Raw genomic sequence first — 24,008 nt, forward strand, 5'->3', positions numbered from 1 at the left:
TTGCACCCCAGACCCTGGTTAACACCCCACTTCTTTTGCTGGCATGGTACTGTCTCAATAGCCCCCGCTCATTAATGGCCCCATTTCTCTACTCCTCCCTGTATCTGTGCCCCTGCCATGTGCATCTGCAGTGACTTCCAACAGCAAGGGGATTCCCTTCTTGTGGTTGTGTCACATGACTTGATTTAGCCAACAGGAAGAGATGGAAGTGTCGCTGCCACAGCTCCAAGCCTAGGCCTCCAGAGGCCATCAGCGGTCTTATATATTTCTCCTTGCCCTCTTGAGCTTCGTCCATAGCCATGACAAGGTCTTGGTCACCATGGCTAGGTTAGCTTCTGGTCCCAGGAAAACAAGAACACAAGAGCCAAGTCCCTGGCCAATCCACATTCACATGAGCATAGACAATTCATGCCCCATATGGGTCAGCCAAACCCTTCAGACAGCAAGAAGCACGTGTTTATTGTTTTATTTGATTCAGGTTTTGTAATTGTCACAAAACACTTTTGTGGCAGTAGCTAGCTGGTGCATCTGGGGTCGCTGTCCTACTCAGTTAATCATCCTTGTACTTCAGAGCCCGGTTTTTAGGTTGTCCCTTCCTTCCATCCTTACCTGGATTCCCTCATCACCCTTTTCTCCTTTTCTTCCAGGAAGACCATTGTCACCCTAAAAAACACAAAATGAAAAAACTCAACTTCACATTTTCTTAATGGGAAATAACTCACAAGGTTTCTGCGGTAGAAAGCAGAGGCTCTACCTGTTCTCCACTTAATCCGTCAATTCCACTTTCCCCAACTTCTCCCTGAAAAGACAGACGTGATTAAGAGAGAGCGCATCGCATCTATGTGCAAGGAAGTTAAACACCAAACAAAAGCAGTCTAATTCTGAGTTTCACATACAACCTCTTTGTTAGGTTGGGCTGGGCTAAGAGTAGAGACTATTTTCAGTAAAAGAACCAGTCGACAAACAACACACATTCCCTGCAATAAAAGACAGGAGCAAACCAAGTGAAATGGTGGGCAATAAAAAAAGAAGATCAGCAAACTTCAGCTGCATCCTCCACACATGAGTTCCCAAGGTTGATAACCTCACAAATGAAAATGTGGTTTGAGAACAGATGGGCTGATGAATGCATGTGCCTGGTCGCATACCTCCTGTCCATTCAGTCCTCTGTTTCCCTGAAAATGGAAAGGACAGTAGCAGTTAGTATAGGAGACAGAGCTAACGCTGGGGAGGTATCACAAAGTGCAGGGCAAGCCCTACCTTGGGGCCTTTCGCGCCATGACATCCTTTAGTCCCTTGCTCCCCCACTGGCCCAGGGGCGCCTCTTTCTCCCTGTAAGAGAGGCCACAAGTAGGTGAGCTATCACCATCTGTGATATGTCTTGAAAACTTGACGAGAGTATTTTTTTTTTAATAAAACAAGTTTAACTGTTCACAGTGTATAATCCAGTTTCTGTTTCTAAAAACTTAGAAGTAAGTGAGAGCCACTCTGCTGACAGGCCTTGGATCTCACCTGCACATCACATAGTGAAGTTTCTCCTCCAGTGGTCACTAGGTTACATCCTCTTCACCTCCTTAATATATCCCTTTGTCCTGTCCCCAGCCAAGATTAGGAGCTCTTTGTTTTGCCCCTGTTACTGTCAGGCTATTCCTGCAACCCTGCTTTCTCGTCATCTACAATGGTGCTTGGGCATGCATTCTCAATACCTCCATTGTGTTCACTCTTCCGGCTAACACCCTTCAGTGGCGGCCCTTGAACTAGAAGACACAATCCAACTCTGCTGCGTGGTGTTCAAGATTCCCAGGAACCTGGGTCTTGCCTACTATTCATGAACACCATCTCTTCCTGCAGTATCTTAGGTTCCAATCATGTTGACTGTGCCATTTTGGCAACGTGCAATTCCCTAACCGCTACACATAGAATTTTCTTTTCCACACACGTTGCTTGGAGAATTTTTCCTTGTCTCCTTCAACCGTCTGTCCCAGTACAACCCCTTGTTTGCAGCCTTCCCTTCTCAAGCCCCAACTCTTACCAGTGCTGTGTCTGGGGCTGCTAGGGACCTGGAATGCCTCATTCTTTTGCACCTCCTTAGGCCTCTACTACAGCTCTTGTGTATAAACAACTGGAGTCACAGCTGTCTGATTTGCCTTAGCCCTACGTTGGAAGCTTCCTAAGGTGGGAATCATTTTTTCCTTTTGATTTATTTTTCTTTCTCTATGGCCTACCTCTCTACCTGACCTAGAAGATACTTAATACATATTTCTTAAGTGAATAAAAGAATGCATGAGTGCATTAATGAGTGATGTCTATGATAAATAATGTGGTAAATGGAAAGCTACTCCATGCATACTGTGAAATCAATGTCTGCATGGAGAGCCAGAAGTCCACAGGAAAGGCCAGAGGGATGTAAGACAGAGCGAGGGCCCTGACAAACAACGTGGCAAATCAGTCTTGCTTTTGCAAACTAGACCAGGAAGGGAGAAATGGCAGTGACTTGACTTGCTGGTGAAGCAGATAATTTTTGCATTGAGTTCATTGTGCCATGTTAATGACAGCCAAATGGGAAACAACAGACTGATGAGCTTCTAATGACTCCCAGAAACAAAACTCGGTGAGGATCAGGAAGCCCTGAGATTTTACATAGGAATTTTTAGACTTTCTTGTTTCCCTCTGAACTGACCCAAGGGATTTCGCATGATACCTATGTTCCTAGGCATAGATGCAGTTGAAAAACAAAATAATCAAACAAGCTAGAAACTCCTAGACTTACTGCAACACCCTCTTCTCCCAGGTAGCCTTCACTGCCTTTGAAACCTGCGAGGCCCTGAAAAGAAGAAAAGGAGAATAATATTAGTGCACCACAGGCCAGAGGCAGAGGAGATTAAGTGAAATCTCCCAACCTCACAGCTTTGTTTCATGTGCCATAGTCAGAGCTCCCTCCTCAGCCTAGGCTGCACACACACAAAATCTCCAGACGAGTATCCAGAGAGTGTGTGTGTGTGTATCATAATATTGTCTGTAACTCTTCTGTGTTTTATATATTTAGCACTAGAGTTTATCTAAAGACAATATTCAAGCAAACAGAGCTATGTTTGTCCCGAACAGACTAGCATTATCCTCTTTTCATTAAAATAAAAAAAGCTTTTTTTAGGATTTATGCTATGTGTCGAAAGACCACACACATTTACTTTCACTTTTTTCTGAGCCCTGTTTAAAAAAATCCAACCACTCTATTTATATGAAGTTGAAACATTCAGGAAACAATAAATCCAAAAATTTTGGGAGTTACAGTGACATCTATAAATTATTTACAAATTATATACACATGTACACAAGCAGCATTGAAAACATGATTTAATGCATCTATAGCATATTTATACATAAACATTTCCTGAAATCTAAAATATTTTTGCATAAGGATACACGAGCTTGTTTTGGTTAGGAAACACGTACATCCATGTCTTTAGTCACTTTAACAAACAATTGTCCTGTTTTGTGTGTATATCTGTGACAACATTTTGATCTGTTTCAAGCTGAAACATCATAACATCTTTTGCTACAGTACAGTGATCTGATTTTCAGTGGTCTACACAAAAAAAATCTTCTACTTGATTTTAGTGTTTCTGCCACCATTAAAAATGGAACCTGAAGTCAGTGGTTGGGTCGAGGAGGTTTTCACGACTCAAGATCAGGTCAAGCTAGTTTTTCTGCATCATCATCATGGCTAGGACAATATGTCATCAAGGATCTTGGACATTGTTTCTCCTGAAACTTCCACAAAAAGCTTTTTAAAAAGACTGCAATTAAAAATACCAAGGGACGCTGATGATATCTAAGCTGACTTAGAGGAGGTATGTAATAAACGTTTCCTACAGAGGTTCTACCTAGAAGTTAAAGTCACCCCTGATTTCTACCTAAACCCATGGCTGAGAGACAGACTACAGTTTAAAGAAAGGGAACCGTAACTCTGGACTACAATCACCCTTTTCCCGGCTTGTCCAGGCTCTCCCATGGCGCCATCTCCTCCAATGCACTTGCAGAACAGACAGCAGCAAGTCCTTTCAGCAACGTTGACCTTGGCAGAGAAGGGGAAACTCATTACCTTTGGTGTTGCTTTCCAGATCACACACACAAGCCCAGCAGGATGACCAGGCTCTACCACAGATTTAGAAACCTGTTGCTGGCTGGCACCATGGCTCACTAGGTTAATCCTCTGCCGGCAGCGCCGTCACCCCGGGTTCTAGTCCCGGTCGGGGCACCGGATTCTGTCCCGGTTGCCCCTCTTCCAGTTCAGCTCTCTGCTGTGGCCCGGGAAGGTAGTGGAGGATGGCCCAAGTCCTTGGGCCCTGCACCCCATGGGAGACCAGGAGGAAGCACCTGGCTCCTGGCTTCGGAATGGCGCAGTGCCGGCCTTGGCAGCCATTTGGGGGATGAACCAACGGAAAGAAAGAACTTTCTCTCTGCTCTCTGTCTCTCTGTCTCTCTCTCTCTCTCTCTCTCTCTCTCTCTGTCTAACTCTGCCTGTCAAAGAAAAATAAAAAAAGAAAGAAAAGAAAGGAAAAAGCAGCCTGTTGCTCATCGGAGTCACGGCTCACAGAGAATGTGTGAAACTTGGCTTCCATCTTTCCTTTGTGAGCTGCATTTTCCATCATTTGAAGACTTTCAAATCAACTCGAAAACGCGTTTGTGTTATCAAAATAGCATCCGTGTAGCCAGGGCCAACTCACTGTATATGGATTTACGGTTATAGTGGCTTGTTCCCACCCCACCCCAGCACTGACTGTGGTATAACTGATTACCCTGTATAATTCTACCCCAAATGCTTTGCTCAACAAAACAGGTGCTCTCTTCTCCTTTCGGTGTTTTGTGAAATCTTAGTATGTTAGAAGAGTTACACGATATGCAATGTAACAGCACTTGGGACTAAGTCCAACGGCAAGCATTCCCAGAACATTTTGGGATAGTATTTCAAAAATGCCAATTAAATGCCCAGCATTTGGGAAGCAATTGCTGTAGAGGTAGGGACATGGGGAAATTATTCTTCAGCCAACAAACCATACTGTATATTTTAAAATAAGTATCCCAGACTTAGTTATCCCCTAAATAGCTGGCATATTGCTTCACATTTGTACAATTAACCCACCAGATTTATTTTTAGGAAAATTCTGTTTGCTGTTTCATAATAGCAGGGTATAATCAATCTTAGTACATAGTTTCTCATTAAATTTCTAGTACAAGGGTGAGTATTTGACACTTGGTTAAGAAGCTGCTTAGGATCCCTGTATCCCATATCAGAGTGCCTAGTTCAAATTCTGGCTCTTCCACTTCAGATCTAGCTTCCTGTTAATGAGCATCCTGGGAGGTATCACGATGATGATTCAAGGACTTGCGTCCCTGCCACCCACATAGGAGACCTGCATTAAGTTCTGGGCTCCTGGCTTCAGCCTGGTCCAGCCTTAGCTGTTGTGTGCATTTGAGGAGAACCAGTGAATGAAAGATCTCTCTCCAGTGAAGTGTTACCAAACTCTGTGACACTTTTGCTTTAATAAAAGACTGGTAATGTGTGATCTGTAAGGTTTTAATCACTGTTTGAGAACTTTTGAATGAAGTGCCAACTTCTGCTATTTTCCACCTTATAGGTTTGTACCTAAGTACTCACAGATGTTTAAAGCCAGCTTTGTTCCTGCTTCTGAATATGTGAAAATAATTACTGGAAGAATAGAGACGTTTTGTTGGAAGTCTTTTCCTACATGGGAAGGCAGTGTTTATTTTACAAAATGTATTTTTTTCCCTATCTACAACTGTTTGAAATCTGCATTGGTAGTTTATAGAATGAAGTTGTTCTTCATAACAAAAGTTTGTCAGTTTTGATAGATCACAGAAATGAAATGCTATATAAGCAAAACAATAGTAATAATAATAATTTGTAATATGCTGTAGGATTTTGGTTATCTAAATAAAGTTTCTAACATGAAACCCTAGGAGCCATTTTGTTGTTGTTAGTTGGTTTTACACATTTCAAGTTTTATTGCTTTTCTGAAATTTTTGGCAAATGGAAAACTTTGTGTCACAAAACAAACTTTGTGTGCTAAGAAACAAAGGGAGAAATTGCTAAATGATTAGAATCATTTTTCATCATACTAGATTTTTTTTTAGTCTCTTGTATTAATGTTTACTTTACTTGAAAGGCAGAGAGACATACAGAGAGATTTTTTAGAGAGATCTTTTATACCCTGGTTCTCCTAAAATGACTGTATGTTTCTGAAAGACATTTGATTAAGGTGTATCATACACAGGTTTTAGATTCTTAAAAATAGAACCTTAGGCAAAAGTCTGCAGAGCCAAGACTACCCTTAAAAATCTTTCCGTGGCTCTTAAGGTACAATCTTGGAGGGGCACTGTCGCTAGTTTCTGTGCTTTCCCTAGTGGAACCCCATACGGAATGTGCATATGACACATTACAGCCTCTGTTGCAGAAAAACGGACATCTTGGACCCGAGACCCATCCTCAGGATGCCAAGCTGTGATGCGCTCCCATCTGAGTCTCCCTGGCACTCAGGTTCATTGACTGTACTTTGGGCAGGATTGTAGATACTATTTACATATGTCTTCCAGGGGCCAGCACTGTGGCTCAGTAGGTTAATTCTCTGCCTGCAGTGCCGGCATTCCATATAGGCACTGGTTCTAGTCCCGGCCACTCCACTTCCCATCCAGCTTTCTGCTATGGCCTGGGAAAGCAGTAGAAGATGGCCCAAGGCCTTGGGCCCCTGCACCTGCATGGGAGACCAGGAAGATGCTCCTGGTTCTTGGCTTTGGATAGGAGTAGTTTTGGATGTTGCGGCCATTTGGGGAGTGAACCAGCGGATGGAAGACCTCTCTGTCTCTCCCTCTCACTGTCTGTAAATCTACTACTCAAATAAATAAACACAATTTAAAAAAATAATAAATATGTCCTTCTTTCTTTTTGCCTACTCCTTTTTTGGGGGGGAGCAAACATAAATTAGACACACAATAACATCTGTACTATATTTCTTTCAAATACCCTTCTATTCAGGCTGTTTATTAAGTCAGAAAAAGCTTTCTTCACTTACAAATGAACAGAATTAGTTTAGATTCATAAGCATCAACATTAAGCCTACATATAAAGTAACCAAAATTTAAACTCACTCTCCATCTCTGCATAACTTACCAGGTGCTTGGACAGCTGGCTCCCAAGATCCCTCATGCCAATAGTGAGCTGTGTTCTGTACTCAAATCCCTTCCCAAACTCCATGTAGAGAAGATCAGCCAGGTCACTTGAATGGACAGCTCCATCCAAAGCCACGGTTATGAGAGCATTCAGGCCTGTTCAACACAGTTTGCAACTCTCTGAACAAGGTGGATTTGATTAATCCTTTTGCATACCTCTTTAAAATTGTTGTTCTCAGCGAACCTTTGCACACAGAGTGCTTGTCATATCATCCACTTCCTCTAACCACATGTAAGACTGACATGGAGCAAGACTTTAACAATAAGAGCCAAAAAGAAATCATACATGTTTAAGACTAATTGGATTGGAGACATGGAAACTGTAAGAGAACTTCTAGTTCCCTGATAGTTCAAAGTGAGAAGGTGAGTTTAAAAAGCATTCAAAAATACAAAAGAGCCTGAATATAAAAAAAGAATTCTACAGTTTTGGTGCCCTATGGGGATTCTTAGAGCAACAGCACTGACATCACCTGTGAGCTCACTGGAAACACGGGCTCTTGGGCTATGCTACTTCTACTAAATTGGAATGTGTATCTTAACAAAATGCCTAGATTTGTGTGCATGTGAATGTATCAGAAGCATGGCTCTTAATGACACGATAAGGGATCAGGAATCACGTGGGAACTGGAATTATCGAAAGTCACTAACAGATCTATGGTCAGACAACTAGAAACCAACGGCTGACAACCATACAAAGCTGTGGCTCAGAGGCCTTGAGAGTTTAAGGATAAGAATATTTCAAGAAAACCTTGGGCCAGCAGCAACTGAAATCATTTACAACTAAATAGGAAAAACCAGTACAAGAGGTACTTGTTCTCTCGAAAAATGCTCGACAATTTTCAATGAACATTGTGGTTATTATTCAAAGATTTTGAATCTCTGACAATACTATCTAAAAACAACAACAACAAGAAAGCTAGTTCCTGATGTTGAAACTCGTTAGTTTTTTAGTGGGAAGAAAGGATGGTCTTGGAATTCTGGGTATTCTGAAGCACTTCCTGGAAAAAAAAATCTCTGATGGTGTCTGCAAGAGATAAATCTTTGACCCATTAAAAAAAACCTAAAATTAAAATTAAAATTACCCACCCCAAATAAGCACTTCAAGGTTTTTGTTCTTAGTCTTAATTAAAATTTCTATTAAAGTTCATGAACAAAGGCCAAGACTCCATAGGATAAAAAAGAAGGCAGATTTAGCAAATACAGGGCAAAATAAAACCCTTCATCCTCCAGTTGTAAATTCAGAGTGCATTGCAGTCTGTTTTTGGTTGAGAAAGAACCCAACAGAACAGACCAAAGTCCAGGGTATGTCAGCTAACCCTGAGAGGCAGATGTCTTGGGCCAGCTTCTTTAGAGGCAGAGTCTATGGTAGGAGACTTGGATGTGCACCTTTTGTTGCAGAAGTGCTCTGTGAAGACAGCTGGGGTGAGCAGCAGGGCAGGGTCGGGGATGAACATGAGCAAGAAGGTGTTGCAGTTGGAATCCAGTTTTCACCTGAACCTGGGGAGCTCTACCAGAGTACTGGTGCCATTTGGAGGCAAAGGTTCCACTCTTTGTACTCTCTCTGCTGCCCAAGGATGAGGAGTGAGCTCCTGGGTGCAGGGCTCCCATTGGCAGGGCAATTCTTCCAAGAGGAGGCAAGATATGGGCAGCTGGCTGGGGCTGGGTGAACCTGCAGTACATAGTGGATCTGGTTGGGGCATCAGCAGCGCCAACAGGGGGTATTTCAATTCTTGTTCGGACCAGAATACGTGGGTGCATTTTGCTTCCATTGACCCATGTTTTCCTAAGAACTGATAAGTCACATTAGCCATTGGGTCTCAAAACAAAAAGCCTGGTGCCAGAGCTTTAAAAATTCCTAAACACCAGGCTTGGCTCATTTGTGGTCTGAAAGGAAGGAACTGATTAGGAGGCCCCAAACATGAGCAAGTTCTTGCTTGCAAATCTGGAAAACCTTGAGAGTCGTACAAGAAAACAGCTTCTCTCTTATTCCTTGGTCAAAAAAAAAAAAACAAAACAAAACATACTTTTCATTTCAGCCAATACTAAAGCAGCAGCAATATTAGATAATGTGTGGTGAGGGAGAATGAAACATTCTCCCGGAAACATTAGGAAGAAGAAATTCAGGACTGTGAGATGCAGGGCAGTACTTTGTACTCAGTGCTATTTCCTACTCAAAAGGCCTGGGGAAGAAAAGGAGGTGTCAAAATGTCGAGAGCTCGTTTGCTCTGCCAACTGCATACAGAGTATAGAGCATCAAATTCAAGGTTATTTGGGTGCCTGGAAACTTCCAGGCAGGGTTGGGTTCAGAGCTGACAAAGTTAGCAGGTAACCCTTTCCAACTCCGCCCCACGCTCCATACCTTCTTTCCTGAGTTCATCAGATTTTTGTTCAAGTTTCTCAATGTCGTCATCCAATCCATCTGAAAATAAAAGGACCACCTAGGGAAGTATTCAAAAATATGCGAATGAGTAAAAAGTTCATCGTCACCACACAGCAATGAATAAAATACAAATGCATTACCTTTCCTCGGGCAGCCGATTTATTCTGAAACGTATCCCACAGAGAAGTCAGGAGGCTTGTGTCGAGAAGCGAAGGTCCTTTAACTGTTACGCCCTTCAAGCTGTTCAGTATGTTTTCACTGTAGATCTCAAACTTGGGAGAGTATCTCCCCAGGGCATTTGTCACTTGAAAAGCCACACTCACCCGAGTCTCTGTGCCCACTTCACAGCTTACTCCATTGAGGGAGCTGATGGCACGTAAGATGTCTTGAAGGTAGGCTTCCATCCAAGGCTGGCCTTCAAACATAGTCTGCCCGTTCTGATGAGTTGAGATATCAAATCCCACCACAACATCCACGAAACAATCTAGGATTCAAAGGAAGAGAATCAACAAACAACTTTATTTGGCTCAGACTTGAAATTCTCCAATTACAGTTATGAATTTGGAAAACTAGAAAGGACACGAGTAAGGCTTGGGGTCACTCGATTATAACTTGTAAAGGTGTAAGTCCATTACTACTTTCAACTGGTATAAGGTCTGGATGCTACTTATAACAAAGTGCTGAAAGATTTTATCATAGCTTTTGAAAAAGTCATGTAGAGGGGCCAGCGCTGTGGTGTGGTGAGTAAAGCCGCTGCCTGCAGTGCTGGCATCCCATATGGGTGCTGGTTTGAGTCCTGGCTGCTCCACTTCCAATCCTGCTCTCTGCTATGGCCTGGGAAAGCAGTAGAAGATGGTCCAAGTCCTTGGGTCCCTGCACATGTGTGGGAGACCCGGAAGAAGCTCCTGGCTCCTGGCTTCGGATTGGCGCAGCTCCGGCCATTGCAGCCAATTGGGGAGTGAACCATCGGATAGAAGATCTCTCTCTCTCTTGCTCTCTCTCTAGATTTCTCTCTCTCTCTCTCTGCTTCTCCTCTCTCTGTGTAAATCTGGCTTTCAAATAAATAAATAAATCTTAAAAAAATAACACAAAAGACTCATCTAAAAATTGGTTTTGATGATTTATCTTTCAAAAAGGAGGGCTCTGATTCTTCTGTTTTCTAACATCTATTTTAGAAAAACAAAAATTAAAAATCAAAAAGAGCCTTTAAAATACTGCTGATTTAAGTCTTACAAGTGAACAAAACTGTGAATCAAATTACCCACATTCAACCGTGTCAAAGATGGTGGTGACTTCAGGAGCTCAGTCGCTGGGGAAGCCAAGCCACCATTTTGGAGTTCTAGAAATACTTAGAGGTGCTTAAGGGCTTCAAGGGCTTTGTTCTTGTCCTCTTGTCCTTATTAGTTCCACCTTAAGCACTGGAGAAACTAGAAGTGTCTTGGTAATTTAAGTTGAGCTTCTCACAAGCAGATACTTAAAGAAGGATACAATCACATGACAAATAAGGAATGATTTTTAATTTTCTTTGTTTACATCTGCAGTTTTTCAGATATTTGTTGTGTAGACCAATGCCTACCTATGTTACTTTCCAGCATTGGTCAAATGGGCATTTGCAGTCTTGAAACCAAAGTATCTATTTTAATTCTTAAAACAAGGGCTAATAACTTCATTTTTGATGAGGAAAGAGTTGGGCAAAGGAAAATAAATGCCTTATTAGATAATCAATTTTCACCATAAGATTCCAACTAAATGTGTTACCCCCTAAATGTGAAAGGTTGGTCTTATAATTTTACTTAATTGGGAAATCTCCTCTTTAGACATTTTCAGCAAGTAAAGAGACAGAATCTAGTCAGAAAGAAGCAGATGAGGATGTCTTTCCTGAATTCCTGGCCAATCTGTACCCTGTCATATCTGTTTTGAGATGGAAAGTTTTTCTCTTAGATCAACAGTGTTTGAACTTCTGAGTAGAACACCAGTCAGTAACTAAGATGTGTGCCTTCAACAAGGAAAATCAACTCTTATAAAAAATCAGCAGCAATGCCACAGTGATACTGACCCTGGAACCTGCTCCCTTGTTCCCTACAAAACTTGAGCGTTTTAGGTTAATGTCTAGATTGATAAAAGTATCTACCTAAATAGGCTTCTTTGTGACTAAATCAAACTGACAAATGATTCCGTAATACTGTGATCAAAGCAAGGGAACGTGTCAAACAAATCCAAAGCTAGCTGCCATGTTGTCTACATACAATTAGGGAGACCAGGGCCAGGCTGGGCAGGTGGGCTCTCAGCTAACGACTTTGACAACTCTGAGACGTGTTCCCTGACACCAGGAGCCCTGCACAATTTTGGAACTGGAGTGCTCCAGGACAGAGGTTGTGATTCAGAGAGAATCTGCCAGTGATGATTCCAAAGAACTGGAGCCAGGAACCGTCTTGGATGAGCTAGGGAGCAGAGCAAAGTTGGATTTCCAAAGAGAAATGATGAAGATTAAACTGGGACAGCAGGAGTGGGAGTAGAGAGAAGGCCATAAAAGCAAGGAAAATTAAGGAGGTGACCCACAGGACAGGCCACAGGAGGCGAAAAAAAGGGGAAATCAGAGCAGCATTCTGGGCCTTTGCCGAGCCCTCCACGCAGCAGTGCAGGAGCTGGGGGGGGGGGGGCGGCTTCGAGTGAGAAGACGGGAAGCTCAGTCTCGGTCACGTGCTGGTCATGACCCTGGCACTGCTAGACAACTTTTGGCAAATTTTTAGTCTCTCCAGGCATTACTTTTTTTGCCTATAAAAACAAGGGGATTATATATCTCTAAATAAAAATACAAAAAAAAAAAAAAAAACAGAAAAGGGTAGATTGGACTAGACAGCTGCAGTCCCATGGTTCCTTGCCAGGCCCCAAAGCTGATCCTAATTATTTGACTCATAAGGCAAGTCCCTAACCGGAGCTGATCGTCGCAGATTCCTAGTATTAAGAAATACTGTCAAGAGGCTACAGTGTATTCACAACATGAAGAGACGGAGTCTTGAGAAAATACTTTAGAAGGAAAGGGGAACTATGAGCAATTATTAGCTGGATAGGAGAGGAATTCATCTGGGCCTTTGAAGGAAGGGGCGCCATAGATACAGAAGAGAAAGGATGTTCTGGAAAATATAGTTCAGTATAGTAAGGCACCCAGTAGGCACACAGGCACACCCCCTCAAGACTTGGACATGTGTCCACTGGAGAGCCCGGCTGCCATCATTAGTCTCCTGACACAGTAAGGGAGAGGGCCAGGCTCTGACACAGCTCCACCACGCTCACCGCAGCAGGGCCGTAGGGGCTGAGGTGCCCACACACAGCCCACATGAACTCCTGCAGGCTGTGTTCCCCTCGCCATTTGCAGCCCAGGTGCAGTGCACTATGGATCCTGTTTCTGGTTTCACCAGCAGTTCCTCAAAGCTGGATAACACAGCTGTGGGCGAGTTAACACTCTATGGGAGCCTGCACTGCAGCTCAATAGGCTAATCCTCTGCCTGCGGCGCCGGCACACAGGGTTCTAGTCCCGGTCAGGATGCCGGATTCTGCCCCGGTTGCCCCTCTTCCAGGCCAGCTCTCTGCTGTGGCCCGGGAGTGCAGTGGAGGATGGCCCAAGTCCTTGGGCCCTACACCCACATGGGAGACCAGGAGAAGCACCTGGCCCCTGGCTTCAGATCAGCGCAGTGCAACGGCCGCAGCGGCCATTGTGGGGTGAACCAATGGCAAAGGAAGACCTTTCTCTCTGTCTCTCTCACTGTCCACTCTGCTTGTCAAAAAACAAAAAAAACAAAAAACACACACACAAAAAAACAAAACACTCTATAGGGTCAACTCTGACTAATGAGAGGCAGCAGATGGGAAGGAACTGGTAGATGGATTGTCTCCTCTATTCCCCCTTCTGGACTGGTTTCTGCCATGGCCCCACGGGGCCTCTCTGGTGGTGTTCTGCATAACCAGTGGCCCAGGGGTGCCTTCTCAAGAAGTTCAGAGACCACTTGTGTTTCCTTCCCTGGCTCACATCCCTGGGACTGCACTCCCCAAAGACATATCGTACAGACACTTGGCTCCAAGGTCTGTTTTCTAGAGAACCCAGTTAAGACAGGACATAAAGAGCTCCTTGTTGGGAAAACTTGGAAATGACTATTTACTCCCCTTCTATTTTGCTCATTTCTTGATTCAGATCTGAGGTCGTCTCTTACTTCATAGAATCAGATTGGCCTTTTATTTCATCCATGTTTTGATCCCTCTATTTATGATTATAATGCAAGAGATGAGAGAAACCGATTCTTTTGCTACCTCATCATGACTCCATGCCAAGAAGGGCAAGGCGTCCTCATCCTGGAGCCACTGAAGTCTTCTCTAATGGGTAGAGTGCCCAGGTTCAAACTAAAATCAGGAAAATAAGCGTGGATAAAAGTAGAAAAACACACGTTGGAGATCAGTTACTTAGGAGAATTTGGTGTATACTGAGGCATAAAATTTGAATACAGCTTTAAACTATTGCCTAAATCAAGGAACTTTTGGTAAATTGTCCTTATGCAAACTAACCATTGCTCCATGTATCTGCATTTCTAATTTTTAAAAAAGATTTATTTTATTTTGAAAGGCAGACTGAAACAGAGACAGAGAGAAAAAGATCATTCTGCTGATTCACTCCCTAAATGGCCTCGACAGCCAGGACTGGGCCAGGCCAAAGCCAGGCCCAGAACTTCATCCCAGACTCCCATGTGGGTGGCAGGGGCCCAAGGACCTGGGCCATCGTCTGCCATCTTCATAGGGGCACTAGCAGATTGTTGGGTCAGAAGTGGAGCAACTTGGAATTGACTGGTTCCAATATGGGGTACTGGTAGTGCAGGTGACAGCTTAACCTGCTGTGCCACCACCCCAGCACCACATGTCTGCATTTCTATGATCACATCTAGGTGCCTTCAATATCACGCTACCATAGTAACTCATGCGCACTGAATTTGCCGTTTACCATTTCACCAGTCCTTAGGAAACAAAGTAGAAACTTTTTTTTTAAAAAGACGTTTATTTGAAAGGCAGAGTTAGAGGGAGATTTAGAGGGAGAGTTGGAGAGTGAGAGGAGAGTTAGAGAGAGGAAGAGGGAGATATAGAGATCTTCCGTCCACTGTTTCAGACCCCAATTGGCTGCAACGCTCAGGGCTGGGCCAGGCCAAAGCCAGGAGATTCATTCAGGTCTCCCGCGTGGGTGTCAGGGGCCCAAGCACTTGGGCCATCTTTCACTGCTTTTCCAGGCACAACAGCAAGGAGCTGGATCAGAAGTGGAGCAGCTGGGCCCATATGGGATGTCAGCATTGCAGGTGGCAACTTAACCCATTACGCCACAGCACTGGCCCCAGAAACTTCAAATGTTCCTTTCATAAAAGAGGAACTCATGACTTAGAGAAGCTTGGCCAAGGTCCCACAGTTACCACTGTAAATCTCGCAGTGGGGATTTAGATCCAGGCTGATCTGGAGTTCTTGTGTTGAACAATGTCATCTTACCACTTCCTAGGGGGCCAGTGAGGATACGTCATGCAGGTTCTGCTACTAGATTGTGCTGTTGGAAGTGACAGCTTAGGGGTGGTATCCTCAGGGAGCAGCAGCTGGCCGGGGGTTGAATTTCAAAGATACAAACCCATCATGTGTCCAGAAGCTCCAGGTACTTACTGGTTAAACATACCATGTTGACACTAGTTCTTTATTATGTCAGCATCAGATAGCCTTGACCATGACTATAAAACAGCTTAATTTCACCAAGAAATAGAGGGGAGGGGAGATGGAGTTTGAGGTCAGACAAACCTAGGTTGCAAAATATGCTTGGTCTGTTACTACTCCCCAAGATGGATCAGGCCAGGAATTTTCCTTTGAGCCCCAGGTTCCATATTTATAAATGCAAATAAGAACAGAAGCCACTTCGCTGATGGGAGAACGGAATAAACTAATGCATTGCAAGTGCTTAGAGCACCACGCTTGATCTTTCAGAGGTTCTCAGCACATAGGGACCCCCAGTCATTTCCCTTACATCTCCACATATCTGACCTTCTATTCACATACACTGAATTACAGCAAACTAGAGAAACTCTTTAAAAGAATTTCACGTTAGGAACGAGAAAAAAAAAAAAGACTCAGAAAAGGAAGTGACTCTCCAAAGTCATGCATTATTTTACTAAGAAGCAGAACAAATGTTCAGGCTCTAAGTCCAGTTTGCTTTGAGACACCCAAAGCTATTGTCTGCTTTCTTTGATTTGGGGATTTATAGTTTCAAGAAAACTGGCATCCCCTACTGCATTTGCACATGCCTTTGAAGCTTTATCAGGGCTCATTCCAGCCTCATCAGCCTGCAACTCACAGCTTGGCTACAAAGCCCTCACATTTTTGCTTGCTGGAGTAATAACTTCAAGTTTATCTCAATATATAGTATTTTCCTCTCTCTCTCTCTCTCTCTCTCTCTTTCACAGTGTGTGTGTGTGTGTGTGTCCATGACCATTTCCTTTAAAGATAACTCACTCACTGCTTGGAATTTTTACTCTTGTTTTTCACTTTCCATGATTGTTTTTCTTTTCATGCACTGAAGTAGAAACTAGGTGGTTCCAACAAAATTTTTCTAATAATTGGAAGTATTTCACATGAAAGAGGAAATGAATATGGCAGGTTTGCCAGAGGTGATCAGATACGAGGAGACCGTAGAACAGGACTAATGGACTGATGAACCACAGGAGTCTCTACCTTTAACCTACATATCCTATCTTATCCAAAGGTTGAGACCGGAGTTTAGAAGAATGTTTTTGGAGAAAACTGCTCCTGTGCTGTAAATTGCTCCAGCAATACACGTGCAAACACACACACACACACACACACACACACACACACACACGAAGGGAAGAGGCGATTTCCAATTTGGGTCTCCAGAGTGCCTCTCAATGGCCACTTTGAGGTTTTCCTTTCCTGGTAGAAACCCGGGGCTGCTCTTTGCCGTGGGTCATCACACAGAATCATAGCCAACCCACAGGGGGACTTTATAACAGAGAAAGCTGCCTGTTTCTAAGACACTTTTCCCCCCTTTGTTGGAAAAACATAAAAATGTGCTAAGTTTAAGAAAATATTTACTGACTTCTGTGGTGAAGTTAATAACGCTCTAGGGATGTTCCCTCCCTACCTGTACACTGTGCTTGGCAGCCCTGGAGGCCCTGTTGCTAGGCAACCAAAATCCATCATACAATGTACATCTGAGACAAGTTCTCCCACCCTGAAACCCGCTGGCTTGTTTGTATAGAGCAGCCTTTTCCTCACATCTTCTCAAGTCAAGGCATTCCCATTCCCAAAGGGGGCATGCTCCCCCAGGATAGAGTAGGGAAAAGGAGACCCAGGACCTCAAACACCCTGTTGCTTAATGTACAGGTCACTGAAGATACTTGGTAACCAGGAAAAGTTCCATTTCAAACCCAGAGGCACAAACCTATATTGTCCCAGCAGCCCAGGGGATGGAAGCAGAGCTGGGAAAACATCACTTACTGCTCTCACTCCCCGAGGTGCAGATGTTGCGCACAATCCTTTTTTTGATCTTTTTCAGCTCATCAAAGTTATCAACTGTGAGTTTCTTATCCGCGGTCCCCGTGATCTGGATCAGCTGCTGATGGTCCACATTGCCGATGCCCACCGAGTAGATGTCCACACCGTTGTGGCGCAGCTCCTCGGCAGCTTGGGCCACCTCATCCTGGGACTGGCCATCTGTGAGGACCAGCAACACCTGGGGGGTTCCCGTGTTGATCCTGCTGCCCATGTCTGGCTGGAAGTAACGTCCCACCTGGTGGAGGGCAGCTCCAATGTGTGTGTACCCAAAGATCTGCTGGATGTTTTCAATGTGAAATGACACTTCCTTTTCATCTGTGAAAGTTCCCAGGGGAAACTCTGGCTGATAGGTGTGGCTAAACTGGGCTGCTCCGATCTGCACCCTGTTGAGGCTGACATCAAAGTCTTGAACAACAGATGCTACAAACTCCTTCATCTTCTTGAAGTCACTTGGGTCAATGCTGTTGGAACCATCCATGAGGAAGACAAGATCCACTTTTTCAATTTCACAATCTGTAAAGAAAAGGAAAGGGAACAACAACAAAAAAACCAGAATATTATCTTCTTTAGCCCACCAAGAATTTGCAACTGTATTAAAGATTTTTGAAAGTGTTTTCATATTTTACCCTACCCTGTGGTCACATTCATTGGAGAGGAAATAAACAAATGACCAGATCATAAGTAAAGGCAGCACCAGGCATGAATCACTCATGCATCTTTTTATGCTTCTCTTGGCTTTTCCATTTTGTCTTACACCATTTTCTTTTCCAAGATGCAGAGAACAAGCAATGTTGCTGTAGAAAAAACATGGCCTCACCTGCAATCTAGTCTTAGCCTTCCAGAAAACCCAGTGACAGTAGCAGCACAGCAAGAAAAAACAAAATAGCACACAACCATTTTAGAATTCAGACAGACAGATGGTTTGGACTTGTGACTTGGCTTCCTTGGTCAGTTGACCCAATAAATTTTTTTTTTTGATTTATTAGTGTAAATTGAGGGGAAGGATTTCCAAGCTTGCCTTCTAGTCTTTATCTGGTTGGTTTTCTTCTTTATCAGCCCCCTTTCTCGAATATACACGCAAAAATATTGACTTCAGAGGAATATTTTTGAACAAATAATGCACAATACTTAGAGATACTTGCTTAAATACAAAACAAAAGGAATATGGGAGACTGTTGCCAATGAGTGAGTTATGCTTGGCACATACTCATGTGTGTGTCCTTAGCTTTCTGATAAACATTATTTCCTTGAATTCCCTAGTGATCCTACCACTGCCTTAACTTAATTCATTCTCATTGTAGCCTCTCAGAGGATGAAAGATGTCTGAGAATCCCGCAGGCCAGATAAGCAAGGGAGAGATAAGAAGAAATATGGTAAATACACATGGATCCTTCGGGAACTAGTTAACTCATTAAATCCATTTGTTTCAAAGCCCAGTACAGGAAATCAAGGGCAACTTTCATGCAAAGAAAGGGTGAGAATGCAATGTCAACTTCTGCAGAGGACTTGAGAAGGGAGATTGAATTTTAGGCATTAGCCATAAAGAAGTCAGAATGTGTGCCAGTGTTCAATAAGACCCAGGAAGAGTCTGTCAGTCTTGTTCAAGAAAAAGTTAGCTGCAGTCTATGGAGGCAAAGCATATGAAACACCAGAAAAAGTTAAATCATTTTTAAAGAGTACTGCACCAAGATGTTAGACTTGTGGACTAACAGCAATTCATCTAATTAGAATGCTTGGTATTTTAAATAAAATACATTGAGGGGGGACTGAAGAATTTTAGTGGATCACAATCTTCCTGTGAATCAAAAGTGGAAGAGGGCAACTGAACGAGTGAATGATCAATGAAATCAATGAACATACACAGACACACATGCAGTAAAGTGATCTCCAGCAGCCAGACTAGAAACACAACAGAAATCCCACTGTACTCTGTCCTGGAAATGTCTGAGGCTGGACCAGAGTGTTTAATACAGGACTCTATATTTTATTTAATTTTTAGTGAATAAATATATTTAAATATATTTTTATTTTATTGTTTAAGCAGAGACAAAGAGACAGAAGGAGATGAAGAGGGAGGGTAGGGAGAGGGACAGAGAAACAGAGAGAGAGAAGGAGAAAGGGAGAGAAGAGAGGGAGAGAGAGAGAGTCCATCTGTTGGTTCACTCTCCAAAAGCCCAGGCTGGCACTGAAGCCAGGAGCCAGGAACTCCTGTATGGAGGAGGAGGTTTCCTGTACGGGTGACAGGCAGCCACCTAGCTGCCTTCCAGGAAAGCTTCCTGCATTCACAGGAAGCTGGAGCCAGGAGTCAGAGGTGGGTATCAAACCCACATGCCCTCACGCGGGATGGGACGTGGGCATCTTAACTGCTAGGCTAAGTCCCACCCTGCCACAACAGGAAGTGTCAAAGAAACTCGGGACCTCACACCTGCAGGCAAGACTTTGAGGAAGGATAGCTTGTTCTTAGCAACAGATAGAATTTGATGCTTGGTGTGAAGAGCAGAAAACTAGGGAGTGGAAAAACATGTGAGTAACATGTGTCCTAATAAATAAAGCCTGTTTAGGAGCAGCGACTCGCTGGCCAGTGGAGGAGTGTGGGAAGGAGCGAGCAGGAATGCTGCCAGAGGCACTTCTCTCGGGAGGGGTCTGCAGGGGACACGTGTGGCTTTTCCAACTCTGAAGAAGTCCCTGAAACACTTAGGGCTCCTCCTCTGCTCTGGAAAACGTGTTCCTGGTGCTATTGCTCTATTTCTTTCTCATTTGTCTCTATGCTATTCAACAGGGGAAACCAAGCCCACCGGCCTTACCTACTTTCGAAGAGTTACAGACACTGGCTGACACATCTGAAAATATGCCCTGCAGGCCTCCAAAGGTCTCCACGAAGAAGTACTTGTCGCTTGATCCCGCCATGGCCAACAGCTCCACGGGATTGGCGCCAGCAATCCCCACAGCCAAGACGAGGATGCCTTTGTCTCGCAAGGCCTTTGTGGTGCCATTGAGTTTTTCAGCATCGTGGGATTCCCCATCAGTGATCACAATGAGGACCTGGGGGACCCCCTTGTGCAGGCGGCTGCCCCGGGCTTCGGTAAACATGTGGTCTGAGAAGGCTAGCGCCTCGGCAGTGTAAGTGTTGCCCCCCATGGGCTGGTCGTTCTGCAGCATGGAAATCACCTCCATCTTTGTGTCAAGGTCACCCAGATAAAACAGCACCTCTGGGTCATCAGCGTACTTCAGAGCCCCAAATCGGACCTGAGCCTTGCCGACGTCGGCTTTCTTCACCAAGCCAATCATAAAATCCTTCATGATGTTGTATTCATCATAGTCAATGCTTCCAGAGCTATCAATTACAAATACAACATCCAACACTTCGATCCGCTTGCACTCTGAAAGACCAAGAGGGAAGAACACCATGGGAGAGTGACTTTGGAAGCACGCCCTCTCCCTGCCTCTGTCCCCGCCAGCCATGCTAAATTCCTAATGTCTTCTGTCAAGGGGACCACATTATCCCTCACAATGTCAATTCCCTGGACGCCAGATACAGAAGACGCACATCTGTGCTGCCGGTACATAGTAATACTCAGGTGAGCTTTTAGGCTAAGGCAAGTGTGAAGTGAAGCCTACTGCAGGGGATGGGAGAGGGCAACTGACAGTTGCAGGCCCCTCAGGAATAAAATTTGAGAAATCTTTGGACTAAAAGAAAAATTACAGTTCTGCATAAAATTTCCTGTACAAGTGATTTCTCCAACATGTGCTTTCATTTATACAAGATAAACCTTGGGGAAATGACCAAATGGAAATGAATTTGGCACCATTATATTAGCTCATGGATGCATGACAGCTGACTTTTCAAGGTTACTTTTCCGTTTTTTAATTTCTTGAGGCATCTATTTTCCTGATTGCATCTCATTATAGACAAAAGCCCATTTATCACTTGGCCTGAGTTGTCCTCTAACATGATGCTCCTATTAACCTTTAAACCTGAGGTCAGTGTCATGGAAGAGAAGAGCAGGAAAGACCCAATTAATTCTTAACCCATCTGTAGCATGTTCCATCTGAAAGTACAGTGTTCCAAACTCTAACTCATGCATTCTGGAGAAGTGGAATTTGAGATGATTAGTTATTTAGCAGTTATAAAGTCCATCTACCCCACAGGCCTTAGAAAGATAGGAGCCCAGTGTTAACTCACCAGATTCTTGAGAAATGGAACTGTGAGGAAGTCAACTCCTCAACTGCCCTAAGGCTTGCTCCATTTCCTCCCTGTGCCAGGGTTGACTAGCTCTGGGTAGGGCTCCTGAAAACCCTCAAGCCTATGCACTCACCCCCACTGAATGGAGGCCAAGTACACAGAGCCATAAACCAATTTCCCACGAAAGGCTGGCTCTTCCAAAGAGGGAACTGTATCTCTCTGGCATTTGGCTGTCTACAAAGCCTGGTTCCATTACCCAAGGAATGGGGCCGGGGCCCGGACGGGTGGCTACTCAGTGTTGGAACCCTTCAAAGAGTTCTTATATGTTCTGGGCAGAACTATCAGGGAACATACTCCTATGTCTACAAAATACCAACCATCATCACTAATCCTGCTTGTGGGAGTTGAACAAAACAATGATTGAATAGAAACCAAGCAGTGTTTCTCCTTTAAACCTCCAATAATGTCCATCTCTTTCATAGAGACATTGCAGAATGCCTCTGTCTTGAAGCCCCCAGATCATAGTGTAAATCAGTCAGCTTTGTTGAGATTTTGTTGGTTTGATAATTTCTAGCACCTTGCAATTTTGTAGGAAAAGAACTGGGAATGTGCCTTTTACTTCCTTTGCAGCATCCATCACTCAGGTTCCCTTACTAAAGTCCATCTTGGTAAGATTTAATGAATATCAAAGCATTTTTGACATTATCTCATTTGATTCAAGCATTGGTCTTTAGAAATGGCAAAAAAAAAAAAAAATCAACATCAAACCTCCCAAAAGCCATTTCCCTGGGAGATGAGGTTCCCATGCCCACTGCCTCAGCAGCCCACACATGGCCCAATGACATGGAACACACATGCTTAGACCCTGCTTCAATGTAAGATCATATGGTGTGATTCAGGCCCTCAATCTCCCTCGGCAACTGGGCTGAACCTGGGCTCTAGCAAAGATGAATTTCTTGCTTAAGTCTGACCCCATGACCAATTCTAATGTCCTTCTTCCCATATTGAAAACACCTTATTAACCAATCACTCCAAGAGGACTCAGGTATCCAGTTTCTGCCTCTAGGGAACATGGCCAAAGACCTGGTAGGGTGCTACTTTCTCACAAGGACAGTTCTTCATCCCATGTTTGCTTGTCTACAATGAGAATGAGTCTAGATGGACCAAAGTAGTTCCCTACTCTGTTAATGTGACAAAACCACTAGGATAAATGTTTCAATCAAACAAAAAGTTTATACAATGTTCAGATGGAGCCCTGCTTATTTCAAGGAATGATGACTAGTGTTGGACAGGGCTACAGGTGAAGACATTCACGCCTACCTTCACGGGGGCTGCAGATTCCAAACACAAGATCATCTTCGATGCGCTGCAGAATGTCGAAATTCTCAACATAAAAAACCATCTCTGGCCTCCCGCTGATCTCCTCTAGCTGGGTGACGTTGGAGCCGAACACTCCCACGGAGTAGATAATCACGCCTTCTTGCCGAAGTGCCACTGCGGGTTCCTTCACTACATCCTGAGCCTCGCCATCCGTGATGAGGATGAGAAACTTCCGGACGTTGGGCCGGGCCCCCTTGGCAGGGCTGAAGTACTGAGACACGAAGGTCAGGGCCCCGCCTGTCAGGGTGGTTTCGCCAATGTGAGCCATCCTGTCTATTGCGTTTGAAATGTCACTCTGTGACATGAATGTGTCCAGCTGAAACTCCTCCTTATTGATGTGGCTGAACTGGACTACACCAATTTGCACACGATGTGCCCCAATCTGAGATTTGCTCACCAAGCTCTTCATGAATGTTTTCATTTTTCCAAAGTTTTCGAGTCCTATACTTCCAGAACTGTCCACCAGAAACATGATGTCAGCTTTCAAGTCTTTGCAGGCTGCATGGGAGCAAAGAGAGTGGACAGGAAAATCCAGAACACAATTAATTCTCTACTGAAGAGTGTGCTTGGTAAGGATTGTCAATAGGTTAGTAACTTGCTTAAATATATAACTCAGGGTTTCTCAATCTTAGCATGGCTTACATTTTGGACCAAATCACCTTCATTGTGGAGGGTAGTCTGTGTGTCATAGGCTACCCTAAGATGTTTAACTGTAACCTTGACCCCTGCCCATTGGATGCCAGTAGTATTCCGTTATAACAAACACAAATGCCTCTTTTTTTTTTTTTTACAGGCAGACTGGACAGTAAGAGAGAGAGAGACAGAGAGAAAGGTCTTCCTTTTCTGTTGGTTCACCTTCCAAAGGCCACTGCGACTGGCACTCTGCAGCCAGCGCACCGTGCTGATCTGAAGCCAGGAGCCAGGTGTTTCCTCCTGGTCTCCCATGGGGTGCAGGGCCCAAGGACCTGGGTCATCCTCCACTGCACTCCCTGGCCACAGCAGAGAGCTGGCCTGGAAGAGAAGCCACCAGGACAGAATCTGGCACCCTGACCGGGACTAGAACCCAGTGTGCCAGCACCGCAGGCGGAGGATTAGCCTATTGAGCCATGGCGCCGGCCCACAAATGCCTCTTTAATTGCCAAATAGCCCAAGCACGTGGAATCAACCCAATTGAAAAGCACTGAAGTAACTCTGAAAGAATTCTTACAAGTTTTATGGAAAAGGAATTTAAAT

General features: G+C 44.1%; 1 protein-coding gene across 7 annotated transcripts in view; it reads right to left on the reverse strand.

Annotated features, from left to right (window-relative positions):
• COL6A6 (collagen type VI alpha 6 chain) overlaps positions 1-24,008 on the reverse strand; it is a 177,466-nt gene that overhangs the window by 73,965 nt on the left and 79,493 nt on the right. For all 7 annotated transcript variants that reach the window (XM_070072824.1, XM_070072827.1, XM_070072823.1 and 4 more), the window contains 12 exons: positions 22,716-23,273; positions 20,017-20,592; positions 17,156-17,725; positions 9,769-10,112; positions 9,608-9,686; positions 7,190-7,344; positions 3,983-4,075; positions 2,771-2,824; positions 1,261-1,332; positions 1,149-1,175; positions 755-799; positions 610-663 (listed from right to left, as the gene is read on the reverse strand). In XM_070072824.1, coding sequence (XP_069928925.1) covers positions 610-663; positions 755-799; positions 1,149-1,175; positions 1,261-1,332; positions 2,771-2,824; positions 3,983-4,075; positions 7,190-7,344; positions 9,608-9,686; positions 9,769-10,112; positions 17,156-17,725; positions 20,017-20,592; positions 22,716-23,273 — 2,627 coding nt within the window. The remainder of the gene's footprint in view (positions 1-609; positions 664-754; positions 800-1,148; positions 1,176-1,260; positions 1,333-2,770; positions 2,825-3,982; positions 4,076-7,189; positions 7,345-9,607; positions 9,687-9,768; positions 10,113-17,155; positions 17,726-20,016; positions 20,593-22,715; positions 23,274-24,008) is intronic.

Source organism: Oryctolagus cuniculus, chromosome 4 (assembly GCF_964237555.1).
Source record: "Oryctolagus cuniculus chromosome 4, mOryCun1.1, whole genome shotgun sequence".
Classification (NCBI taxonomy): Eukaryota; Metazoa; Chordata; class Mammalia; order Lagomorpha; family Leporidae; genus Oryctolagus; species Oryctolagus cuniculus.